Genomic DNA, 21,167 nt, shown 5'->3' with positions numbered 1-21,167 from the left:
GATTATTCGAAAGTGATTCCAAAATCTTTAAGTGCTTTCGGAACCAAATCAGGAATCTCAATCACTGTAGGAATTAGTCAGCACAATGCTAGGTAAGCCAGCTTAACTGTTTGGGTAAATAGATTTTTTTTGTTGGTGGTAGTGGCAGCCAGAAATCATCATGGGCTAGGAGTTCTGCCTTCTCCACCTGGCTTTGTCACACAATCATTGTGTGAAGCTGGGCAAATCACTTCTTTTATAATACCAATCAGTAGAAAGAAGCAAAATGTAATGGGGGGGGGGAGCTTTGTTTAGAAGGTTGTCGAAATAAATGCTCCTTTCTACTTGGCCGAGAGCACACAATTCATTGAAGTAGCTCAGTCATGCTCTGGCTATGGTCCACCCAGTTATTTGCTGAAAAAGTACATGAGAAAGAAAAGAGGGCAAAATTGTCAACTTGAGTACCTTCAGCTGGAGAAATTTCCACACTGCTCCCTTAAAACACACTTATCTGACAAATGGCCAACTACTACTCAAATACTTGATGGAACAGGAAATGCGCAAAGGCAACTACATGTTTTAAAAGTACAGGATACAAAAATCCAAGAATCTAATGCACTGCACTGTCACAGACAGCTGCCAAGATGCGGAGCTTTTGCTAAGTGAAGAAAGACGCCCGCTAATAGCATACCAATTGTTGTTCCTTTGCTTCGCTCCTGTCTAAAGATTTTAAAACCCCAGAATTAAAGGCTAATGTTGTTAAAATTACAAAATGTTTCCCAAACATCCAATCTTCAATAACTGCTCTGAGGAAAGCAGAAGACTCAAGCAAGCTTTCCCAAAAGACTGGCAATGGCACAGAGATATGGGCTGTTTTTGATGGAATCACAAACACTGGCTTGAAAGACAACTAATTGTTAATGATGCGGTTGTCACCGTGACCAGTAAGTGGAATCATAGTCTCACTGAGGGAACGAAGTATGTAAATAAGGCCCTTTTCTAACTGGTTCAAATGTGTAAAATGTGTAACATCCCAGGGCTGGTCTGGGTGCATGGCTGGCAGGAGGGAAAACCAGCACAGTTTGTGAGCCATGGTTATGACAGGCCATGGTAGGCCAGAGCTGGCCTGAACAGACTTGGGAAAGCCAACTGTTACCATCTCTTCCCATCTCTGCGTTCTGTGACTTCATGTTGGCAGCCTGAACTCGGCCATGGTGGGAGGACTGACACCATGAAAAGAAGCCAACATACACAATCAGGGTTTTGCCCCACCGGAGAGCCAGCTGTCAAACATTTACGAGCACACCACTGATCATAGACCTTAAAATGTCCAAACCCTTTAAGTCAGTAGTTCTCTATCTAAAAATCCTTCCTAAGGAAATAATTCAAGGTAAGTGGGTAGAGGGCAGGAATCTGATGCACAGGGAAGCTCCTAATAATGAAGAAGTATGAGAAAACTAAATGTCAAAAATTTGATGTTATCTATCAGAAAGGAAGTTGATACAGAGTGTAACGGTATTATGCTAAATGTTACAATAAAAAAAATAATATGATATCATCTTAGTCTTTAAAAAATAGAAAAAGATTAGTAGGAAATATACAAAATGTTTACTTTAAAAAAACCTGAAACCTTAAAATAATAGTTGAATAACGTCGTGAGAATTTAAAAACAGAAAGATGCAGCTGGAAATAAAAATCACAAATGGAACCATCCTTAGTGCAGTTCATTTATCGACCAGTACTCTCCCACTGGGCAACCAATCAGCACTGTCCAAACTAAAGTGATAAGCTATTCGTGAGTTCCAGTCACATAGTGGCTCTTTCAAAAAAGATCAAAAAGAGGATAGAAAATGGAATGCTTAGTGCCTAATAAAGTATTATTTTGTGAAGGAAAATGCTAACTAATATAGTTGAGAAAAAAATGCACTTAAAAAAAGGTATCAAGTTCAGGCTAAGAAATAATCAGGGCATCTATTAGAGGTCTCTCTTTTCTCAACTCTGATATATCTACATGGCTAATGAAATTATCCCACTTGACTTCATAAGCTCATAAAATTCATCAATTGTTTATTTTTAATTTACAATCCCTTATATATGAGATAGCTCACTATATATACTTCTGAAAGACACAGTACTTTTTCATTTGTTCAGAATTTTATTGAGGGCCTAAGACCAGTTTAAGATATTTTGTAGATGCAGATACATTAAGATACAAGCTCTGCCCTTTAGGAGCTTACCATCTAGGATAGAACAAAAAGTAACTTGCATAAGGGAACAGGACAGAAAATGAGGATCAGAAAGTAAGTGCAGTGAGATCGGAAAAGGAAAGATCACACATAGCCAGGCCACGCTGTGAGAAGGCTTCACCATGGAGCTGGAATTCCAACAAGGAGAGTTTCTCAGGATTTTCACATAGAGTATGTTTCAGATGATATTGTGTGAGGTCAAAGAGAGATATAGAAAAAGTCCTACATAGACTTGTTTAGTGGGGGGTAGGGGTGCGGGTGAGGGTTCTCTGAAGAAACAGGCAAGCTCAGGTGAGCAATGGTTTATGAGGAAAACAGTGGAAGATGAAGCAGGAGAAGTGGCCTGGAGCCAGAGGGAAGACACCATTAACCTGATCACTGAATGACAGGGTGAATGTGAGTAGTTTGAAGCAAGTGGTGGTAAACAGGATGGAAGCAAGAAGACTCTAACTATCCAGAACAGAAGTAATCAGGGCCTGAACTATGGTGGTAACTCTGGAAATAAGTTAAAATACAGATACAAAATATATCAGGAAGGAAAACTGAAATAACTTTATCACGAATCGGAAAGGAGGAACCCAAAATTACTTTGAGGTGTAAAAGAGCTAGGAAAATCTGGAGGAGAAGCTGATCTGGGAACAGCAGGGCTGGGAGAGGATGAAGATTAAAGAATGTTCCACAACATTCCTTGGAGGGCTAAAGAAATCTAAGTGATTTTGAATTTTGCAATGATCTATTAAGACAAGAACATCAGATTTTTTTTAAGAATAATAAAACAGAACTCAGAGTTTTTCTGACCTTTGTCCTTTGGTCTTGGAAGAAATCACTGTAGTGTTTAAGCAGGGAAACCAGCACCATGTTCTCATCATACTTGATTAAGAAGTAAGGTAGCGCTGGGACTCCTTCTGTTTGACAAAGATCATCATATGCACGCTCAAGGCCTTGAATCTAAGAACAGAAAACATTGAGTTATTCTCCAGACGATTACTTTCTAGTTCTGAGCTAAAAATTAACATAAAAGGTACGTTAAAGCCAGAAGACTAGAAACGACTGAGCATACCCCTGTTATTCTTTTGTAGCAAATGAACATAGAAGTACCCCCAAATAATACCCCTTCACTTCTATGTAACCCTTTCCACGTGCATGGTGGTGTGTCTTAGACAGGGGCACAAGGTTTTGAGGGGACACTTTATGGTACAGCATGGTGGCACCCTAAAATGTTAATCACAATGGTGTAGAGAGAGCTCCAAACATTATTTCTCTCCTATAATAACCAAGCACTGAATCCACAACTGATGAATTTTACCTTGAACCTTTCCATAAAATAACAGCATTACTGAGACATACCTCACTTACTAGACAATTTCACCCATGTAAAGTGCATAATTCAGTGCTGTTTTTAGCATGTTTGAAGGATTATGCAACCATCAGTGCAATAATTTTAGAATATTTATAGAATGTAGGATAATTTTAGAATATTTATGTCACTCCTAAAAGAAATCTTGTTTACATCAGCAGTCAGTCCCATGGCATTATCCTTTTCCTCCACTTGTCTTTCTTCTTGGGAAATTAGTTCCACAAAATTACAACCTTCAATTTGCCCTAAACAAACTTAATAAATACTATTTTTTCATCAATTAGGGTTTCTCCCTGGTGTTAGAATTCACGGTTTAATGATTGATGTGCTTCATGATTTCAAATCATCTTGCCACTCAATCCTTGCCTCAACGACAACTGGAATTCTTTGGTTTAGAGTCTGTGTTCTACTAGCCTGATTATTTTCACTGCTCTCCACTAGACCATCTCTGATGACTATATTGTCTTTCTTAGACCAAAAAGACTAGATCTCTGTCTACCATTTCTGATGTAGAAGTTCCACAACCTGGTGTGAGGGTGGTAGAATGTCTTCTATTTGTTCTCAAAGACTCTTCCCAAAGTATACTGCCTTAGGATCCTCTATAGTGAAAGTGAAAACCACATTTTGGCAAATTCTTGCAGACTTTCAACATGTTCCTATAACTCCTCCCTTCCAGCTTAGCCTTTCACCAAATGTCACTGAAAACTTTAAAAAAGTATCACTCAGTACTCCTTCAAAATGATTTTTACAAACATTTTGTAAATAAGTATCCTCCTAGTACCATCTTTGTAGGATTCCACGGTGACCATCTCTCCATTCAGACAAGTGCCTGTCTTTAGAATGAACTAAAGTACTCAAATGTATTAAACCCAATTTTGCCTGCATTTTATTTAATTTCTTGATACCTGTTTTGGTGAAAACCTTTGATCCAAGCCTACCGGCCCTTGAATGAGGGGTATACTCTCTGGAAGGCAGAGAGCAGGGAAGCAAAACCAATAGTAGAAGTGGTACTTCTTTAGATCCTAGAAGAAAGGATATAACAGGATATCAGAGTAGCACCAATGATTAAACTGGAATGCATCCATTAATGTAATTCCCCATCGCCATCTAGATAGACACCTTGATGCACACAAAATAGGATCAGATGGTCAGAAAGTCTCATCTCCAACAGAGCTCATGATAGAATACAGAATTTTTGTCTTTCTCTTAAAACATTCCCATATACCATACACTAATACCTCATGACAAACATATTAGCCACTTGCTAACAAAAAGTGTTAACTGGCAATTACCATCATCACTGCTAAATACACAAAACCACTGCAGGACATAATTATTATCCCATTTTATGGACAGAAAACTGAAGCTTAGAGGTAGGTGAAGTACTTGAACAAAACAAAGATACTGAGTGGTGGGGAGGGGGGTAGAATTCTGTTTCCGAAATTTAAGTTCTGTCCTAGTACCACACATACTATGGTACTAGTATGTACTATACTACCTGGGAAGGCCCAATGAATGGAGCATATTATTGAAAAGGCTGTGCCATCCATAACCTCTACATGCCTGCGATAATAAAACACTGCTTTCAGAAATGCCTTGTTGGTGTAATTTGAGTCAACAACTATTAAACACTTGCCATGTACAAAGCAATACATTAGACACTCTGACAATTAAGAAGATAAATAAAAGCCAGTCGAGCCCTCAGGCAGCTCACTCTCTGTACCCGCAGAGATAAAGTGAGTCCATAATTAATAGCCATGGGTCACAGAAGAGGTTCTGAGAACAAAGGAGCATCAGCAACATTGAGATTACATCTTTAGAGGTATATCTTCCACCAGCAGAAGCGAGGCAGGGACAATGACTCATGAAGCTGTTCTTGAAAACTGTTCCCACTCAGATTGGATGCTCTTGCCCCTGAATTCTTACAGCTTTTGTGGCCTAAGTTACTCCTATGGTGGGTCTCATAGTTCTATGGGTGTTTAATAGCTTCTCCATCAGTTTATTTATTTGGCTAATCAGTATTTCTTCTTGAATTTTGCTAAGAATAAAGAATAGATAGTTGTTTGATGACTTCTTATTAACATATAATTCACATACCATAAAAGTTACCATGTTAAAGTGTAAAAAGCCCCCATCAGTTTATTAGTTAGAAACACCCATGGGGCGCCTGGGTGGCTCAGTGGGTTAAAGCCTCTGCCTTCGGCTCGGGTCATGATCTTGGGGTCCTGGGATAGAGCCCCACATCGGGATCTCTGCTCAGCAGGGAGCCTGCTTCCTCTTCTCTCTCTTTGCCTGCCTCTCTGCCTACTTGTGATCTCTGTCAAATAAATAAAATCTTAAAAAAAAAAAAAAAAGAAAGAAAGAAACACCCATCCACAGAACTTCCCATTCCCCCTTCTCGCCAACCCCTGGGAACCGTTCATCTATTTTCTGTCTCTATGGATTTGCTTTTCCTGGGCTTTTCATATAAATGAAATTTTACCATATAACTTTTTAAATATAAATGTATATATAAACATATGTCTGAAAGAGGAAATCTAGTAATTACAGTTTCCAGTCTCTAATTCTGCTATTAACTGATCAACTAAGAACAAATTCCCTTTTGATGGCAGCAAAACAAACTACAAAACAGAAATTAAAGTGTCTGTTCATTTGAGTCCTAAAAACAGCAGAAAGGAAAGTAAAAACACCTCCACAGATTATTCTCTTCCTTATACTTATATGATTTGTCATAACTGATCTTTAGTCAAAGGTTAAACAATTCCAGATGAAGGACCTCACAATTTCTAAGAAGCTTTATCAGATTATCTTCAAAAGAAAAAGGCTTGAATTTCTTAGAAATTCTTTTCAGGATACAAAGGACCTAAATTAAATTAAACATAAAGCCCTTTGTGTTTGAAGAGACTTTTAGTTTTTTTTAAAAGGCAGGTTAAGAACGATCAGTAAAAAGGGCAGTAGGGCAAACACACAGAATTCTTGGTATAGAAAACGTATTGATGTTAAAGTAACAAACCTAGAAATCTTTAACTAGCACTACTTATGTATCTCTTAGTAGCAGATCTACAAAATTGCTCAAATTTATGCAATTAATTCCAAACTACAGCTAGTAATCTCATAAAGAATTTAAACATTTTTATATCTCTCCCACTATTACACAGAGAGCATTATAACTTGTTAGGAAATGTGCTCCTTATAGATAGCCTCCCTTTGGCTTGGCCTTCAGTATGATTTTTATCATTCTCTCCTTTGCCTTGGGCAGCAAATCAGATAGGCAGCATTCAGAAGAAACAGAGGATTAGTTCATGAAGGAAGAAGAAAGGCAAGACCTATAACTGGGCAAAAGGAAGGAAGGAAGGAAGGAAGGGAGAAAGGGAGGGAGGGAGGGAGAGACGGGAGAGATAGATGTGGGGAAGAGGATTAATATCCAAAGCTGATGAAGCTGGTAAAACAAAACACTCAATATATGTTAACATCAATATGTTTATATGCCTTCTCCAAAGAATTTATCCTAAAGAAATAAAATGAGCAGAAATAAAAATCAGTGTGGCCAATACTGTTCACTGCAGCATTTTTTAAAGTAGTGAATATTAGAAACAACCTAGATGTACAAGAGTCTAAAGGACATACACTTGACAGAATATTACACAGTCAACTTAATTAGAAAGGCTAACTTTATTTTACACAGAGATATATATGTATGCAGATATACACACATGCACATACACGTGTGCAGTGTATATGGCTGGTCTCTATAACCAACCCTTACATTTCCCCACACTGCCCACCAGAGACCAGGTCCTTGCCCCTACTTCCCTAGGCAGCAGATGTTACACTTACACAAAACATTTCTCATTCTTAAAAAAACAGCTGTTTAGACAAACTATGCAGTGTGAACTCCTCTAGTCTGGAAGCTGTTGGGGGATAGCCAGGATCCCCAAGATGTCATCTTTTCCTTATGCTGATGGACCCAGCAACTGAGTTCTGTAGGACTGTAGTGAACAAAGACACTGGTGAGAAAGAACCACTATTCTCTGAAGCTGACTTGACTGTCCCGAACAACAAGACATGGGTCTCGGTGTTCCATTAACCATGCAACTAGCAACAGTATGGTCAGAATGAATTAACTTTGCACTAGTGATAAATGCCAACACTATTGGGCGACTTATCAAATGAGTGTTTCTTGAACAGCTCTGAATTCAGTAACACCAGGTAGTAGCTTTAGTGAGAAGAGCGCAGACTGTCCTATTGGCACCCTGGACTCGGCCGGGGCATTTCAGCAGTCTGTCTATGACTGAGAGTCCATTTACTTACTGCAAAGGTCAAGAGGAGGAACTTGTTGAGGAGGACAGGGTTTTCGAGAGCGGCACCTGATTTTACAGCTTCCCATATCTGTCAGAAGAAAGAGAAGGGTCAAGGCAGTTCTCAGGTGTCTCTGAGCTTCTCACAAATGAAGTATAGAGGTGAAAAGCTCTAAGCTCTTCTTTCCTCCAGGCCCAGCATCACTTACCCCAGGCTGTCGAGTGGGTTGTTACCTCACTCTGGCCACTCTGGATGGCCTCTCTACCACCACAAACTCCCTGTGGGGGCTGAGGAAATTGACAGAACCCAGGAGCCTCCTCTCACTCAGACTCAGCATCCAAGGAGGAAAGCAGGCCATTTTCATGCCTTCATTATTACCTCCAACAAATATTTACTGATTGTCTACTATCTTACAGGCACATCAGGATTATAGAATAAAAGACACAGTGCCAGGTGCCTGGGTGGTTCAGTGGGTTAAACGACTACCTTTGGCTCAGGTCATGATACTGGAATCCCAGAATCTAGTCCTGCATTGGGCTCCCTACTTATTGGGGAGTCTGCTTCTCTCTCCTACCCTCTCACCTCTCATGCTCTAATAAATAAATAAAATCTTAAAAATAACAACAACAAAAACCCTGACACAGTCCCTACCCTCAAGAAGCTTTGGGTTCAGTGAGGGAGACAGGCATAAATGTCCAGATACACCACCAGGTAAGACATGCTACCTCAAAAAGATGTGGAATTCCTGGGAGGAGCATTGAACTGGGCTGGGAAGGGGTTCTAGGGGGCAGTGATTTGACCTAGGTATAGGGGATTTCTGAAAGTATCACTTAGGATTATCTTGCCCTGAGACATGAAGGAAAGAGAATGAGTTTATGCATACTCAGCAAGTAGTGTGACCAGAAGCAGAAGCTGGTACTGGTCTATAGCTGCTGATCACAAGGTTTTAGTAGCTAAGATTAGCTGCTAAACTTTATGTCACTATGCAAGACAAACAGCTGCACCAAAGGAGCCACTGGGTGGAAGATGGAAATAAACAAAGAGAATTCTGTTCCTACTGTTGACATAATAACCCTGGAGGAGCTGGAGCAGAGAAGAGCAGGCCCCATGGCTGAAAAACTAAGAGGGTGGGGGAACTGCTGGGGAGTGTGAATCGGGGTGAAGGCTGAGCCACAGGGTGAGGGATGGGATTTCTGTGGGGAACAATCTGTGATTTTTGATAATGGAAGAGAACCCAACCCAGCTCCTTGGAGACAGCCTTTGAAATGTGTAGCCAGACCAGGAGCCCAGGGCAGTCAAGCTACAGGCCAAGAAAAACCACCATCATCACCTGGGTCACAAGCTACGTCCATCTCAAGGGATGTTAGGGATGGCTTCCTTAAGACCAAAGGCAGAAGATCTCCTTCTCTGACCGTGGCACCCATACTCATTTTTTTTTTTTAAGATTTTATTTATTTGACAGAGAGAGAGAGAGATCACAAGTAGGCAGGCAGAGAGAGAGAGAAGCAGGCTCCTTGCTGAGCAGAGAGCCTGATGTGGGGTTCGATCCCAGGACCCTGAGATCATGACCTGAGCCAAAGGCAGAGGCTTTAACCCACTGAGCCACCCAGGCGCCCTAGATGGAGTAGTTTAGATTTAGCCTTAAAGATACGAAGAGACAATACAATCATCTCTGACAGCATTATAGTACTTAGGACTGGAAAGCCATGTGGCACAAAGAAGAGAAAACCCAAAGGCACGTAGACACAGGGATAGAACTCTTAGAGATAGGTCAAGCTGCTTCCAAATGCTAACTGGAGAACAGCAGCAAAGCTTTTCACAACTGCCCTGCCATGGTTTTCTGGCCTATCCCCAGCTGAGAGGCTCAATGTCTTCTCCCTGAACTTCCTGCCAATGCAGGAGACTGTAAGAACTCCCTCTGGGAAATAAACCAAAGCCTGCAAGGATCTTTAAGTACGGACTCTATGCTAGTTTCCCTGACAGACCCATACAGCTGATCAGAACCACTGGGCCTACCAAGACCAGGGAAGACAGGACAGATACATCATCAGTTCCCAGCTAACCTCATCTGCTGCTTGCTCCAAAAGTAGCTTCTTATCTGCAGCCTTGAAAGCCTCGAGTGTGTTGGTGTTAAAGAGCGTTCCAACAGCTGGGCAGCAGTGGGCTGGAGTGGGAGCACTCCTAGACATGGGAGAAACATGGTTAGGCAGGCACAGATGGGACAGCAGTGGGAGACAAAAGACAGTGCTCTGCAGGGCAAAGAGATAATCAATCACACATTTCTTTGGGAAAACATGAATATCCTTGCTTAAGAACTAAAAAACTGGAACTATACACACACACACACACACAAAATCTCTATATTCTCTTTACCCTCACTTCTTGCTGTTCTTCCACTGCGCACCACCCCCCATCTCACCTCAAATAGAAATCCATTATCTAGTTTTTACCCTTTCTCATCTTTAACCTGAAAGGGAAACATCATTTATGGAACTTCTACTGCACCAAGAACTGTACAAGTTTTGCATTTTTGCAACAACTCTTTCTCCTGATTAAAGGCTTAAGTAACTCGTCTAAGGTCACATAAAGATAGGCGGGGCAGGAATCTAAAGCCAGAACTAGCAGACTCCAAGGTATTGAGCTGCCTAATCCCTACTCAAACACTCACAGGCTTCAAGGCCCTGCTCCAAACCCTCTCCTTCCTGGAAGACCCTCCCATTTTCTCTGGTAATGGCTGGCACAGGAAACTGAGCATTACATTTTAGTGTGTCTTTAAGACTGACCATCAGAGACACCCGACTAGAGGATACTAAGCTCCCTGAGGGCAGGGAACATGTCTCCCTCTTCTGTCTCCAGACCTCACCCAGCCTAACCAGGCTCCACAAAGAGATGCTGCTGAGCCAACTTCCGGTGGTGGTCTGAGTCACACAGACAAAATGTGTCAGACCTGGGCTACCTGCCAATCTGTCGTGTCACGTGTGTATCACACTCTATACTGTCCCCTTACGGTCTTCAGAGTAATCAAAATCAGGGGAGAAGAAGACGAGTTAATTCTAAGTACAAACTCAGATGTGGAAATATCTGGTCTCCTCTCTGAAATGATTAACTTGTGTTTTAGAGGTTACAGATGCTAAATGAAAATAGGAGCCTAATACTGTTGTCAATTACAACTACTGCAGAGAGAATGCATTTTTATTGATTGTACAGTTTCAAAGACCTCATGTCTCTTGGAGTCTGTACAATTGGGTTCACAGGGGCTGCGAGGATAGAAGATCGAAACCTAGACCAGGTGTGTGGGGGTGTAATGGGTGGCCAAGGCGGCCGTGCCAAATGTTGTCTGTGGGGTGCAAATGCCAAGTCCTGGGAAAAAGTAACTTTCAATGGCCAGAGCCTTCCCTTGGGGGCTGACAAGTTAGCAAATCATAAGCTGTTTCTCACAACTCTACTCCAATAAAATACTTTTCATCCACGTGGGAGGAGGACATCAAAGACTGTCTTAAAGAGAAAGACAAATCACAAAGGAGCAAGACTCAGCTTAGAGGGAGGAAGAAAGAGCACAGTAGTAGTTGGTACACTAGGCCCCCTACATTCAGACTTGGCTTTATAAAATTACTGCTGAACTAGAAGGGACAAAGCTCTGCTCTAATTGTGATACATGCACAAGAAGAAGGGACCCTTCTTCCTAAGTGCCTGACTGTCCCAGGTATGTGAATGCAGTGTTGAACTGTCATCATGGGAAGTCAAGTAACTGCCAGCATGCTGGCCAGGCTCCTAGAACATTAGTGTTCATGCAAGTTAATCAGAGAGCACAAGATGAAGTTTCAAAGGGAAGAATTTTTCATAAGTAAAGTCCCACCAGGGGAGGTAGCCAAGGAAACAAATTTAAAAAGTGATAGTGGGAGGGAAAGCCATTCTGCCAACCTCTCCAGGTTCAAGTTCACTTGTTCCACAACAAGTGAAGATAGATGGCTCAGATGAAGACTGGAAAGAGTCCTGGACTTAGAAACAAGAGAATTTAGTCCACATCCTGGTCCTAGACACATATTAGTTTAGTTTCCTAAAATTCCATTTATATGAAATGCCCAGGATAGCAAATCCATAGACAGAAAGTAGGCCATGGTTACCGGGCCTGGGGAGTAGGAGAAGGGAAGAATGTAGAGTAACTGCTTATGGGTATAGGCTTTCTTTCTGGAGTGATGAAAATGTTCAAGAATCGGTGGTAGCAGCTGCACAACCTTGTGAATACACAAGTGTAAAAACTGCTGCCTTATACATTTTAATTTTTTTTTTATTATTATTATTTTTTTAAGATTTTTTTTATTTATCTGACAGAGAGATCACAAGTAAGCAGAAGCAGGCAGAGAGAGAGAGGGGGAAGCAGGCTCCCCGCCGAGCAGAGAGCCCGATGTGGGGCTCGATCCCAGGACCCTGAGATCATGACCTGAGCCGAAGGCAGAGGCTTAACCCACTGAGCCACCCAGGCGCCCCAATTTTTTTTTTATTATTTTTTTAAAGATTTTATTTATTTATTTGACAGATCGAGATCACAAGTAGGCAGAGAAGCAGTCAGAGAGAGAGGAGGAAGCAGGCTCCCTGCTGAGCAGAGAGCCCGATATGGGGCTTGATCCCAGGACCCTGAGATCATGACCTGAGCCGAAGGCAGAGGCTTTTAATCCACTGAGCCACCCAGGCGCCCCATGCCTTATACATTTTAAAAGGGTGAATTTTATGATATGTAAATTATATCTCAATGACACTGTTAAAAGATCAGAATTAGAAATCTTTCCCAGATAGTAAAGCCAACTGTGAACTCCCAATGATGTAGAATAACCAGGTAAAGGACTGATCTTAGAAAGGCCTCAAGCCTGGACCGGCTTGGGGATGCTATCTCTAGGAACTCAGCCTGCACTTCATTCAGTCTCCCAGCCCTGAGTGAGGGAAGTTCTGAAGCTGGTTTGCACCTGTTATTCACACCTGGCCAAAGGCAGGAGAGACAGGCAGGGTGGTGGCCAGGACAGAATAAATTCCCCAGAAGACAGACAGAGGTGATTTTTCATTATTTGGAGGAATCTCTGTTCTAACTGCACAGCTCTGCAGGCCTATGAGGAACTTTGGGAACCTAGAAGTTATACTTAGTATGGAGGCATGCACCATGCTTTCTGTAGTTATCTGTGAGTGTCTGTTTTGCAACATCTCTAACAGATTCCACTGCTGTCTTTCCACCAATCACACCACATCCCACTTTGAAAGCCATGCATTTAGACTGCCTGTAATTGATTTCAACAGTTATTTGAGCAACTAGTACATGTCAGATCTGTGTTAGGGGCTAATGAGATAGCAGAGATTAAGAGAGCCTGGGTTCTGTGCTGATGATTTTGCATATGAGTCTAATTTCCTTAACTATTTTTTAAAGTTTTTTTGAGGGCAAGGGTTATGCTATTTCTCTAATTAAGTCCAACTTGAAGCTTAGTAAAGAAAATATTTCTTCTGACTGCAAAGATAAATGTTCCTCAAGGGAAAGAAGCCCAGAGAAAGGAAAACTAATGCTTTAATGAGTCAATTTCACAATTATGCAGAGATTGTCCACCAAAATCTACTCTTCCATTCTTAAACAGAAATAGAGTACATATATGCTGCTTGTAGTAGGGCACCACGCTTCCCAGACTCATGCTCTCCCCAGTGGAACCTGAGCAAAGTAATGCATGTCCTTGCCTGGCAAGGCAAAGTGACAATTCAGGTTGTTGGGTTGTTGCTATTGTTTTTTAACTTTTTGTTTGGTCTTTCTTTCAAGATTTTATTTAAAACAAGTTAGTTAACGTATAGTATAATATTAGTTTCAGGGGTAGAATTTAGTGATTCCTCACTTGCATATAAGACCCAGTGCTCATCACAACATGTGCCCTCCTTAATGCCCATCACCCAGTTACCCTACCCCCCCCACCTACCTCCCCTCCAGCAATCCTCAGTTTATTTCCTCTAGTTAAGAGTCTCTTGTGGTTTGTCTCCTTCTCTGTTATTTTATTGTCCTTCCTTTTCCCTATGTTTATCTGTTTTGTTTAAATACCATACAATTTCACTCCTATGTGGAATTTAAGATACTTTTATTTTAAGTAGGTCCCATGCCCAACATGGGACTTGAACTCAACGACCCTCAGTTTAAGAGTCACATGCTCCACCAACTGTCAGCCAAGTGCCCCCTACAATTCTGTTTTAAGCAACACACAAATACAAGCTCTCTAGAATGATGGAGCCATAGAGGGAAGAAGACTGAACCCCAGTCCCAGACTATTAAGTGGGCAAGAAATAAACCTCTTTTGTGTTTGGGCCATTACGTTTTGGAGTCTGGTTTAGCAGTATACCCTACACTAAGACAGCTCTCTCCAGTGCAAAATGGTTGATGCCTGACAAAATACTACTTGACTGCTAATTCACCTCATACAATGTGGAGAACAATGTGGATTCTTATGGTGCTAACCACTGGCAGAGACCCATTAGGCTTCCAGGGACTCAGAGAATAAGGGATTTATCTGGTGCTATGCAAAGCTGAGATACTCTTGGCATCTAAAAATGAGTATTAGGACTGTTAGCTCTTCAGCTGTACCTTATTCCTCTCTCCATGCCCAGTGCCTAGCACATTCTATTGTCAAGACACAGAGGAAGCAATCAATAAGTATTTCTGAAATAACCATTACCTTTTCACATTTATTACAGTACAGAGCACACTAAAATGCAAACATGTATCTTCTACCTCTATCCAGCACTCCATGTTTCTTAAGTCTTTGTATTCCTACCACCTACCCATCCTGCATGTAAGAGGCATTCAGCATCTGATGAGTAAATTTATAAAGATTTCCCCTACAAACCAATGCAGGTGTAAGGCAATAAAAACAAAGAAAGAATAATAATGAAAATAATTTGCATATGAAGAACTCCTTTCTTCTGTGGTACTCCAAGTACTTCCATTAAACTCCCTAGCTGTCTTAGTCTGTTTGGGTTGCTATAAGAAAATGTCACAGACTGGGTAGCTGATGAACAACAGAAATTTCTTTCTCAGAGTTCTGGAGGCTGGAAACCCAAGATCAAGGTGCCGGCATGGTCCGGTTCTGGTGAAGGCCCTCTTTCAGTCACAGACTGCCCATTTAGCTCCACATCCTCAAGTGGTGGAAAGGGCGTGTTAGTTCTCTGGGGGTCTATTATAAGGCACTGATCCCACTCATGAGGCCTCTGCCTCATGACCTAACCCCCTCCCAGAAGCCCCCCCTCCTGACACCATCACCAGGGGCATCAGGTTTTCAACATAGGAAAAGCAGGGACACAAACACTCAGACCAAAACACCAATCATCCTAAGACAGATTCAGAAAATCACAGACTTGTAAAACTGGAAGGAACATCAGAAGCCAAGTGCCAGAGATGAGGAAACTGAATGTGAGGAAATTAAAAGCACTTAACCTAGGTAATAGAGTTAACCCGCCTTAGATAAGAGGCTTGCAGGATCCAGCACTGCCACTAGGGCTGCCCCTCATTCCTGCTCATCTCCTCAACCACATAGCCTCCCAACACTGCAGGTATTCAACAGCGCAATGAAAAGATATGACCAGTCAGATCAAGCAATTTCTGTGAAAGTCATAGCTGCGCGATCACAGATATTCTTACCTCTGTCAACTAAAATTTCTGGATCACTTGAGTTTAAGATGTTTGGATTTTGTAATAAGATCAAAACCTAACTTCTATGAACTACTTTTTAATTGTTCCTAAGAATATAATTATTAAAATCTTTAAAAAAAAAAAACCAAAAAACAGAACATAACCCTTCAGTCTAGTCCAGAGTAAAGATGGGAGCAAGTTTAGCTTTTAATTAATGTTAGAGTCTTGAGATCATATTAAAACTACACTGCTCATATGCCCCCTTGAATATCTCCAAATAATTTAATGCTTATACACTGTCAGCTATTTTCCTTATTATCTTGTAATTGTTTCAGAGGTAAGTTAATCTCTACCAAAACAAGAGAGAGATTACCAGGATTTGATTTGTTTTGATAAGCAATCACAAGGAATTTATTACAGAGCAAGAAAGGTCTGAAGAGAACAAGAAACACCAACACATGCCTTTTAAAGATAAAAAGACTAATATACTTTTTAATATATTAATGTTTTGTTTATTTTTCCTAAGCCTTTCTTTCCCCTCAGAGTGTGACGTGTTATTTATTTTAGCATATCAGATCCCTGATTTATCTGGTATAGGGAAAAGGACTAATACCATTTTAGATTTCTGTTACAACATTAAATCTTGCAATTTGAGATAGAAGAATCAAATGTGTTGACTTTTTGAGAGATTTTAAAAATATATTCTATGGCTAAAATCAACAACACAAGAAACAACAGGCATTGGCAAGGATGTGCAGAAAAAGAACCCTCATGCACTGCCGGTGAGAATGCCAACTGGTGCAGTTGCTGTGGAAAGGAGTATGGAGGCGCCTCAAAAAATTAAAAATAGAATTACTGTATGATTCAGTAATTGCACTACCGGGTATTTACCCAAAGAATACAAAAACACTAATTCAAAGGGATACATGCACCCCTAAAATTTACAGCAGCATTATTTACAATAGCCAAGTTATGGAAGCAGCCCAAATTTCCACCGACTGATGAATGGATAAAAAAGATGGGATATACATATATACAATGGAATGTTATTCAGCCATAAAAAAAGAATGAAATCTTGCCATTTGCAATGACATGGATGGAGCTAGAGAGTATAATACCTAGTGAAATAAGAGAAATAAGAGAAAGACAAATACCATATGATTTCATGCATTTAAGAAATTAAACAAGAATTTAAAGACACAAAATAAACAAGCAAAGGGGATAAAAAAGAGAGAGAGAAATCAAGAAACAGACTCTTCTGTTTTTTATCTTTAACAGATGGTTGCCAGAGGGGAAGGGGATGAAGGGATGGGCTAAATGGGTGTTGGGGATTAGGGAGGACACTTGTCATGATGAGAGCACTAGGTGATGTGTGACATTGTTGAATGACTATATTGTACCTCTGAAACTAATACAACACTGTATAATGTGGAAGCACTGACTACACTGAAGCCTTCAATTCTTCAAGTATTAATCGTCTCAGAGCCCCTCAATATGGTTTCAGCTCCACTTTTCTGTGTGGAATTCAGTTTGAGACTGCAAACAGTCTAATCAACAAATCCAATGACCCTTGCATTGAATGCTGACCTTTCTGCTTCTGACACTGTTGATCAACTCTTTCCTTCCTGAAAGCATCCATCTATGGTTTCTGTAGCACTTGTCTGGTTCTTCTTCCTCTCTGAGAATTCTTATCTCCTTTGATAGTTCTGTATCTTCCTTCTTGCACCCCCCAATCAGATCCACTCACCAGTCTGGCCCTCTGTTCTTCTTACGTGATAGTCTTCCTCTCTTAGAGCCTCATGATCTCCTCTGCATGGATGACCCTCTCCTTGACTCCAGGGCCTCCTGGGCATTTCCACCAGATGATGTCATCTCAAACTCAACATGTTTTAAACCAAGTATACCTCCTCCTAAAATCGTATCCCCCTCCTGATCTTTCTGTTTCTGTAGAATATAACAAAATGCCCCTGGCTACTCAGACTACAACCTCAGAAATCTATTTCACTCTGCTTCTAAATTTAGCCACCTTGGGCAAGCCATTTTACCTTCTGACCCATGGTTTCCTCGTCTGAAAAAAGAGAAAAATCACATCTGACAGGTCTGAAAGGATTATGTATATGAAAACACCTGCATAATTAAGCCAATAAATGTCTCTCTTCTCTCCAGCAGTACCTATGGCTCCCAACCAAGGAAGAAAAAAACAAACCAAAAAACCTCTTTGAGGGTGTATGTCGTGTTTCTTTGTATAATGCCTTACACAGTGGCTTGTATGTAGAAGTAGCCTAATAAATGTTCACTGATGTCCATGGATAAGAAACTGAAGGAGTAAGTCAAGAAGTATCAATAAGGAATCACAAAATATTAAATAAAATCAAAAGCAGAAGGGCTATTATCTACACCTCAACCAATCTAGATGATATTTGACACCTAATAGGCTCTGATAATTACCTGCTGCAAAAAGGTATGTCCAATAGTCCTAAGCATCTAGCACTTGTCTCTGTGCATCTAGCACTTGTCTCTGGGGGATACAAGAGAACTGAAGAGCTGGCCCTGCTTCTGGGGACTCCCGAAGGTCCCCCTGTGGCTCACCTAAGTTTAAAGTTAAGAATGTTCATTCCTCACAGAAAGCAAACACTTTAGATTTTAAGCCAAAAAAAAAAAAAAAGAAAAAAGAAAAAAGAAAAGAAAAGAAAAAAATACTCACATGTCAAAAGCACTGAACTCCAATGTTAAGCGAGCTGGCAGCCCAGCAGAATCACCTGGACAGAAGCATTATCACATTTTCCATTATGAGTCAGTAATAGCAGCATTCATAACTAAAATGTTGTGAATAATTTTGTTCTCTTTCTTGAGCCCTAAGTGCCCTGTCCAATTCCTGGTCATCCATATTCAACAGGGACTTAGCAGAAGATGCCAGAGCTTTTCTAAATTCGAGGAATTTGTCCAGACTATAAAAAAAGATTCATTGAGAAAAAAATTTCCAATCTCCTCCCTCAGCAATTTTAAGTAGTCAGTATTAATTCTTTGGGTTAATAATGGGAGTCTCACTACTCTCTTTCTTTTCCCCGCAACAGAGGAAAAGAAGTGAAAACAAGTTTTTGTCAAAAGCCAGGAAGTAAAAGGGGATAAAAGGTATGGCACACGGAATATAATCAATGTTACTGTAATAGCACTGTATGGTGACAGAGGGCAGCTACGCCTGTCGTGAGCAGAGCATAATGTATAAACTTATCAAATAACTATGTTGTAAATCTAAAACTAATGTAGCACTATGTGTAAATGATACCCAAATAAAAATTAATTAATTAATTAAACACAGTCAGGAAGTAAAATAGAAACCAGTGAAGAGCATGAATTATAAAAGACAAAGGTGGGAAAGCTGACCCTATACTGGAGGGCAGAGAGCATAACAGAAGATGACAGGATACTGAGTTACTGTCACCCACCATTGTAGTAATAGCCCTTAATGTCCTTGGGAGCTTCATCCAGCCGGTACTCATTCAGTTTCCTCTGGGTCAACTCATGCCAGAATCCAACGTCCAAGGCACTGCTAAAGGGAGCGAACTGCAATTTGGACAGCCCAGGATCCCCCGGAGCTGCTGCCATTATTTGCTGCCTACTAGAAAACAAAACAGAACACAGCAAAATAGCACAACATATGGTGAGGGAAAAAAAAAAAATTTGTAATAAGGCATAACCAAAACAAACAAGCAAAAAATGATGGGAGGTATAGAGGCTACCTAAAGACCTAACTGAAAATCACCCTGATTTGGCCTATATTGCTAAGTTTCACCTCCTGACAACACAAATGATTTTCTAAGTAAATCCTTTCTCTTAGGCCTTTCTGACCTTTACCTCTGGGTATCTCCCTTTCTTGTTCAAGTCAGTCTGATGGCAGCATGAGTGCTATGCCTTCATAGACATAATCAGAGTCACAGAAATTTTTGTCCTCCTGTGTGGTCCTGGAGAACTTCACACATGTAAAACCCGAGTCCAGCAGGTCAGAAACACAAGGCCAACTATCCGAGCTCTGAATGAGAGCTGCACTTGAACACCTCCCACCCCCGCCGAGGAGAGAATGAACAAATTTCTGCCCACCTAACCTGAATTTTTTTACATCTCATCTTTTATCTTTTAAATGCATGGAAAATTTGCATTTTACTGTATATACATATTTTAATATTTCATTCTCCCCCTCAAATCATCAAATAAATGTGACCCTCCTGGCAATCAGGCATGCACACACTGTAACTCTCCTACTCCTGCACACACACTCAGGGGGACACCACTGCCAGCTAGAGAAGCACAATACTAGAGGACCTTGGTATTTCCAAAAAGCAGAAGTGGGGGAGGTCTCTTCACTTTCCACTCTAACTTCCCTATGACCAGATAGAGTAATATTTCTGCAGCAGAATGTATGAAGAGTCACATTAGATGACAACAGTTCACATCAACCACATCACAGTTTTGAGCCAAGATTATTACATAGCTTTCCGTCTTCCAAACTTGTTGGATTTGGGAATTAAGATCTAGCAAGCTTTCGGGGGCGCCTAGGTGGAGCCCCAGGTCGGGCTCTCTGCTCAGCAGGGAGTTTGCTTCTCCTTCTCCCTTAGAGCACATGCATGCACACGCTCTCTCTGTCTCTCTGTCTCTCTCAAATAAATAAATAAATAAAATCTTTAAAAAAGAGAGAGATAACAAGCTTTCGACTGATAATAACTAGATGGTAAAGTGCAAAGTTAGCGCTACATGAAAATGCTAAAATTCCAGGAGGAGATGAGTATGGAGTAGGGAGGAAGTCTCAGAGTCTTTAAAACTCCCCACCGCCTTAGTACGCATTCTCAGTATCATACGTTAGACAATGCCTGACCCGAGGTTTTCAAACTTTCCCCACCTTGAGGGCTTATTAAAAACTGAAGATGAAGGGACACCTGGGTGGCTCAGTCAGTTAAGTGCCTGCCTTCAGCTCAGGTCATGATCTCGGGGTCCTGGGATTGAATCCCTTATCGGGGTCCTTGCTCAGCGAGGAGCCTGCCTCTCCCTCTGCTGGCTGCTTCCCGGTTTCTCTCTCTCCCTCTGACAAATAAATAAATAAAATCTTAAACAAAACTAAACTAAACAAAACGAAACGAAACTGAGGATGCCTGGGCTCCAGCTGCTGGAGAGGAGAAGAGAGGATGAGGGTGACCAGGAGTCCCCAGGTTTGACTAGTGCTCAGGCAGGTCTGATTCAAGTCTGGTACTACTTGATGGCTTCAGGCCACCGGCACTCTTACTTTTGGAGGGCCCACCTCTAAACCATTTCAAATATATTTAAATGTACCCTCATCCCATATTAAATACTTTCTGGCTTTTAATTATTTGAAAGGCTTTTTATAATTCTGTACTCTCAGAATGTTCATCTCTTTCCAGGTCACATCTATTTCCATTGGCCCAGGGAAAGCTTATGGATCCCATGCACTGAGACTTCAGTGCCCAAAGGAGAATCAGACCCTCGTATAGGTGATCTGGGGGCTTCACATTGAGAAACGTTGGTCTAGAATACCCAAATGGCTTCCTCCAATCACTCCCTTCTACTCTTCCTCCACAATGCTTTCTGCTATTGGTTTTTGAAAGAATCCATGCTCGGCCCTCTCCTTGGT

The 21,167-nt window shown here is 41.1% G+C and overlaps 1 protein-coding gene across 1 annotated transcript in view; it reads right to left on the bottom strand.

The window, feature by feature from the left end:
* Positions 1-21,167, bottom strand: part of LOC111144308 (ubiquitin-like modifier-activating enzyme ATG7) — a 51,205-nt gene that overhangs the window by 15,473 nt on the left and 14,565 nt on the right. The window contains exons 2-7 of the mRNA XM_022498549.1: positions 18,973-19,145; positions 18,231-18,285; positions 9,945-10,062; positions 7,894-7,971; positions 4,488-4,604; positions 3,024-3,173 (exon numbers count right to left, since the gene is read on the bottom strand). Coding sequence (XP_022354257.1) covers positions 3,024-3,173; positions 4,488-4,604; positions 7,894-7,971; positions 9,945-10,062; positions 18,231-18,285; positions 18,973-19,132 — 678 coding nt within the window. The 5' untranslated portion in view covers positions 19,133-19,145. The remainder of the gene's footprint in view (positions 1-3,023; positions 3,174-4,487; positions 4,605-7,893; positions 7,972-9,944; positions 10,063-18,230; positions 18,286-18,972; positions 19,146-21,167) is intronic.

This window comes from Enhydra lutris, unplaced genomic scaffold, assembly GCF_002288905.1.
Source record: "Enhydra lutris kenyoni isolate GAN:26980312 unplaced genomic scaffold, ASM228890v2 scaffoldscaffold10, whole genome shotgun sequence".
Taxonomy (NCBI): Eukaryota; Metazoa; Chordata; class Mammalia; order Carnivora; family Mustelidae; genus Enhydra; species Enhydra lutris.
This window is presented reverse-complemented; position numbering and strand designations above follow the sequence as displayed.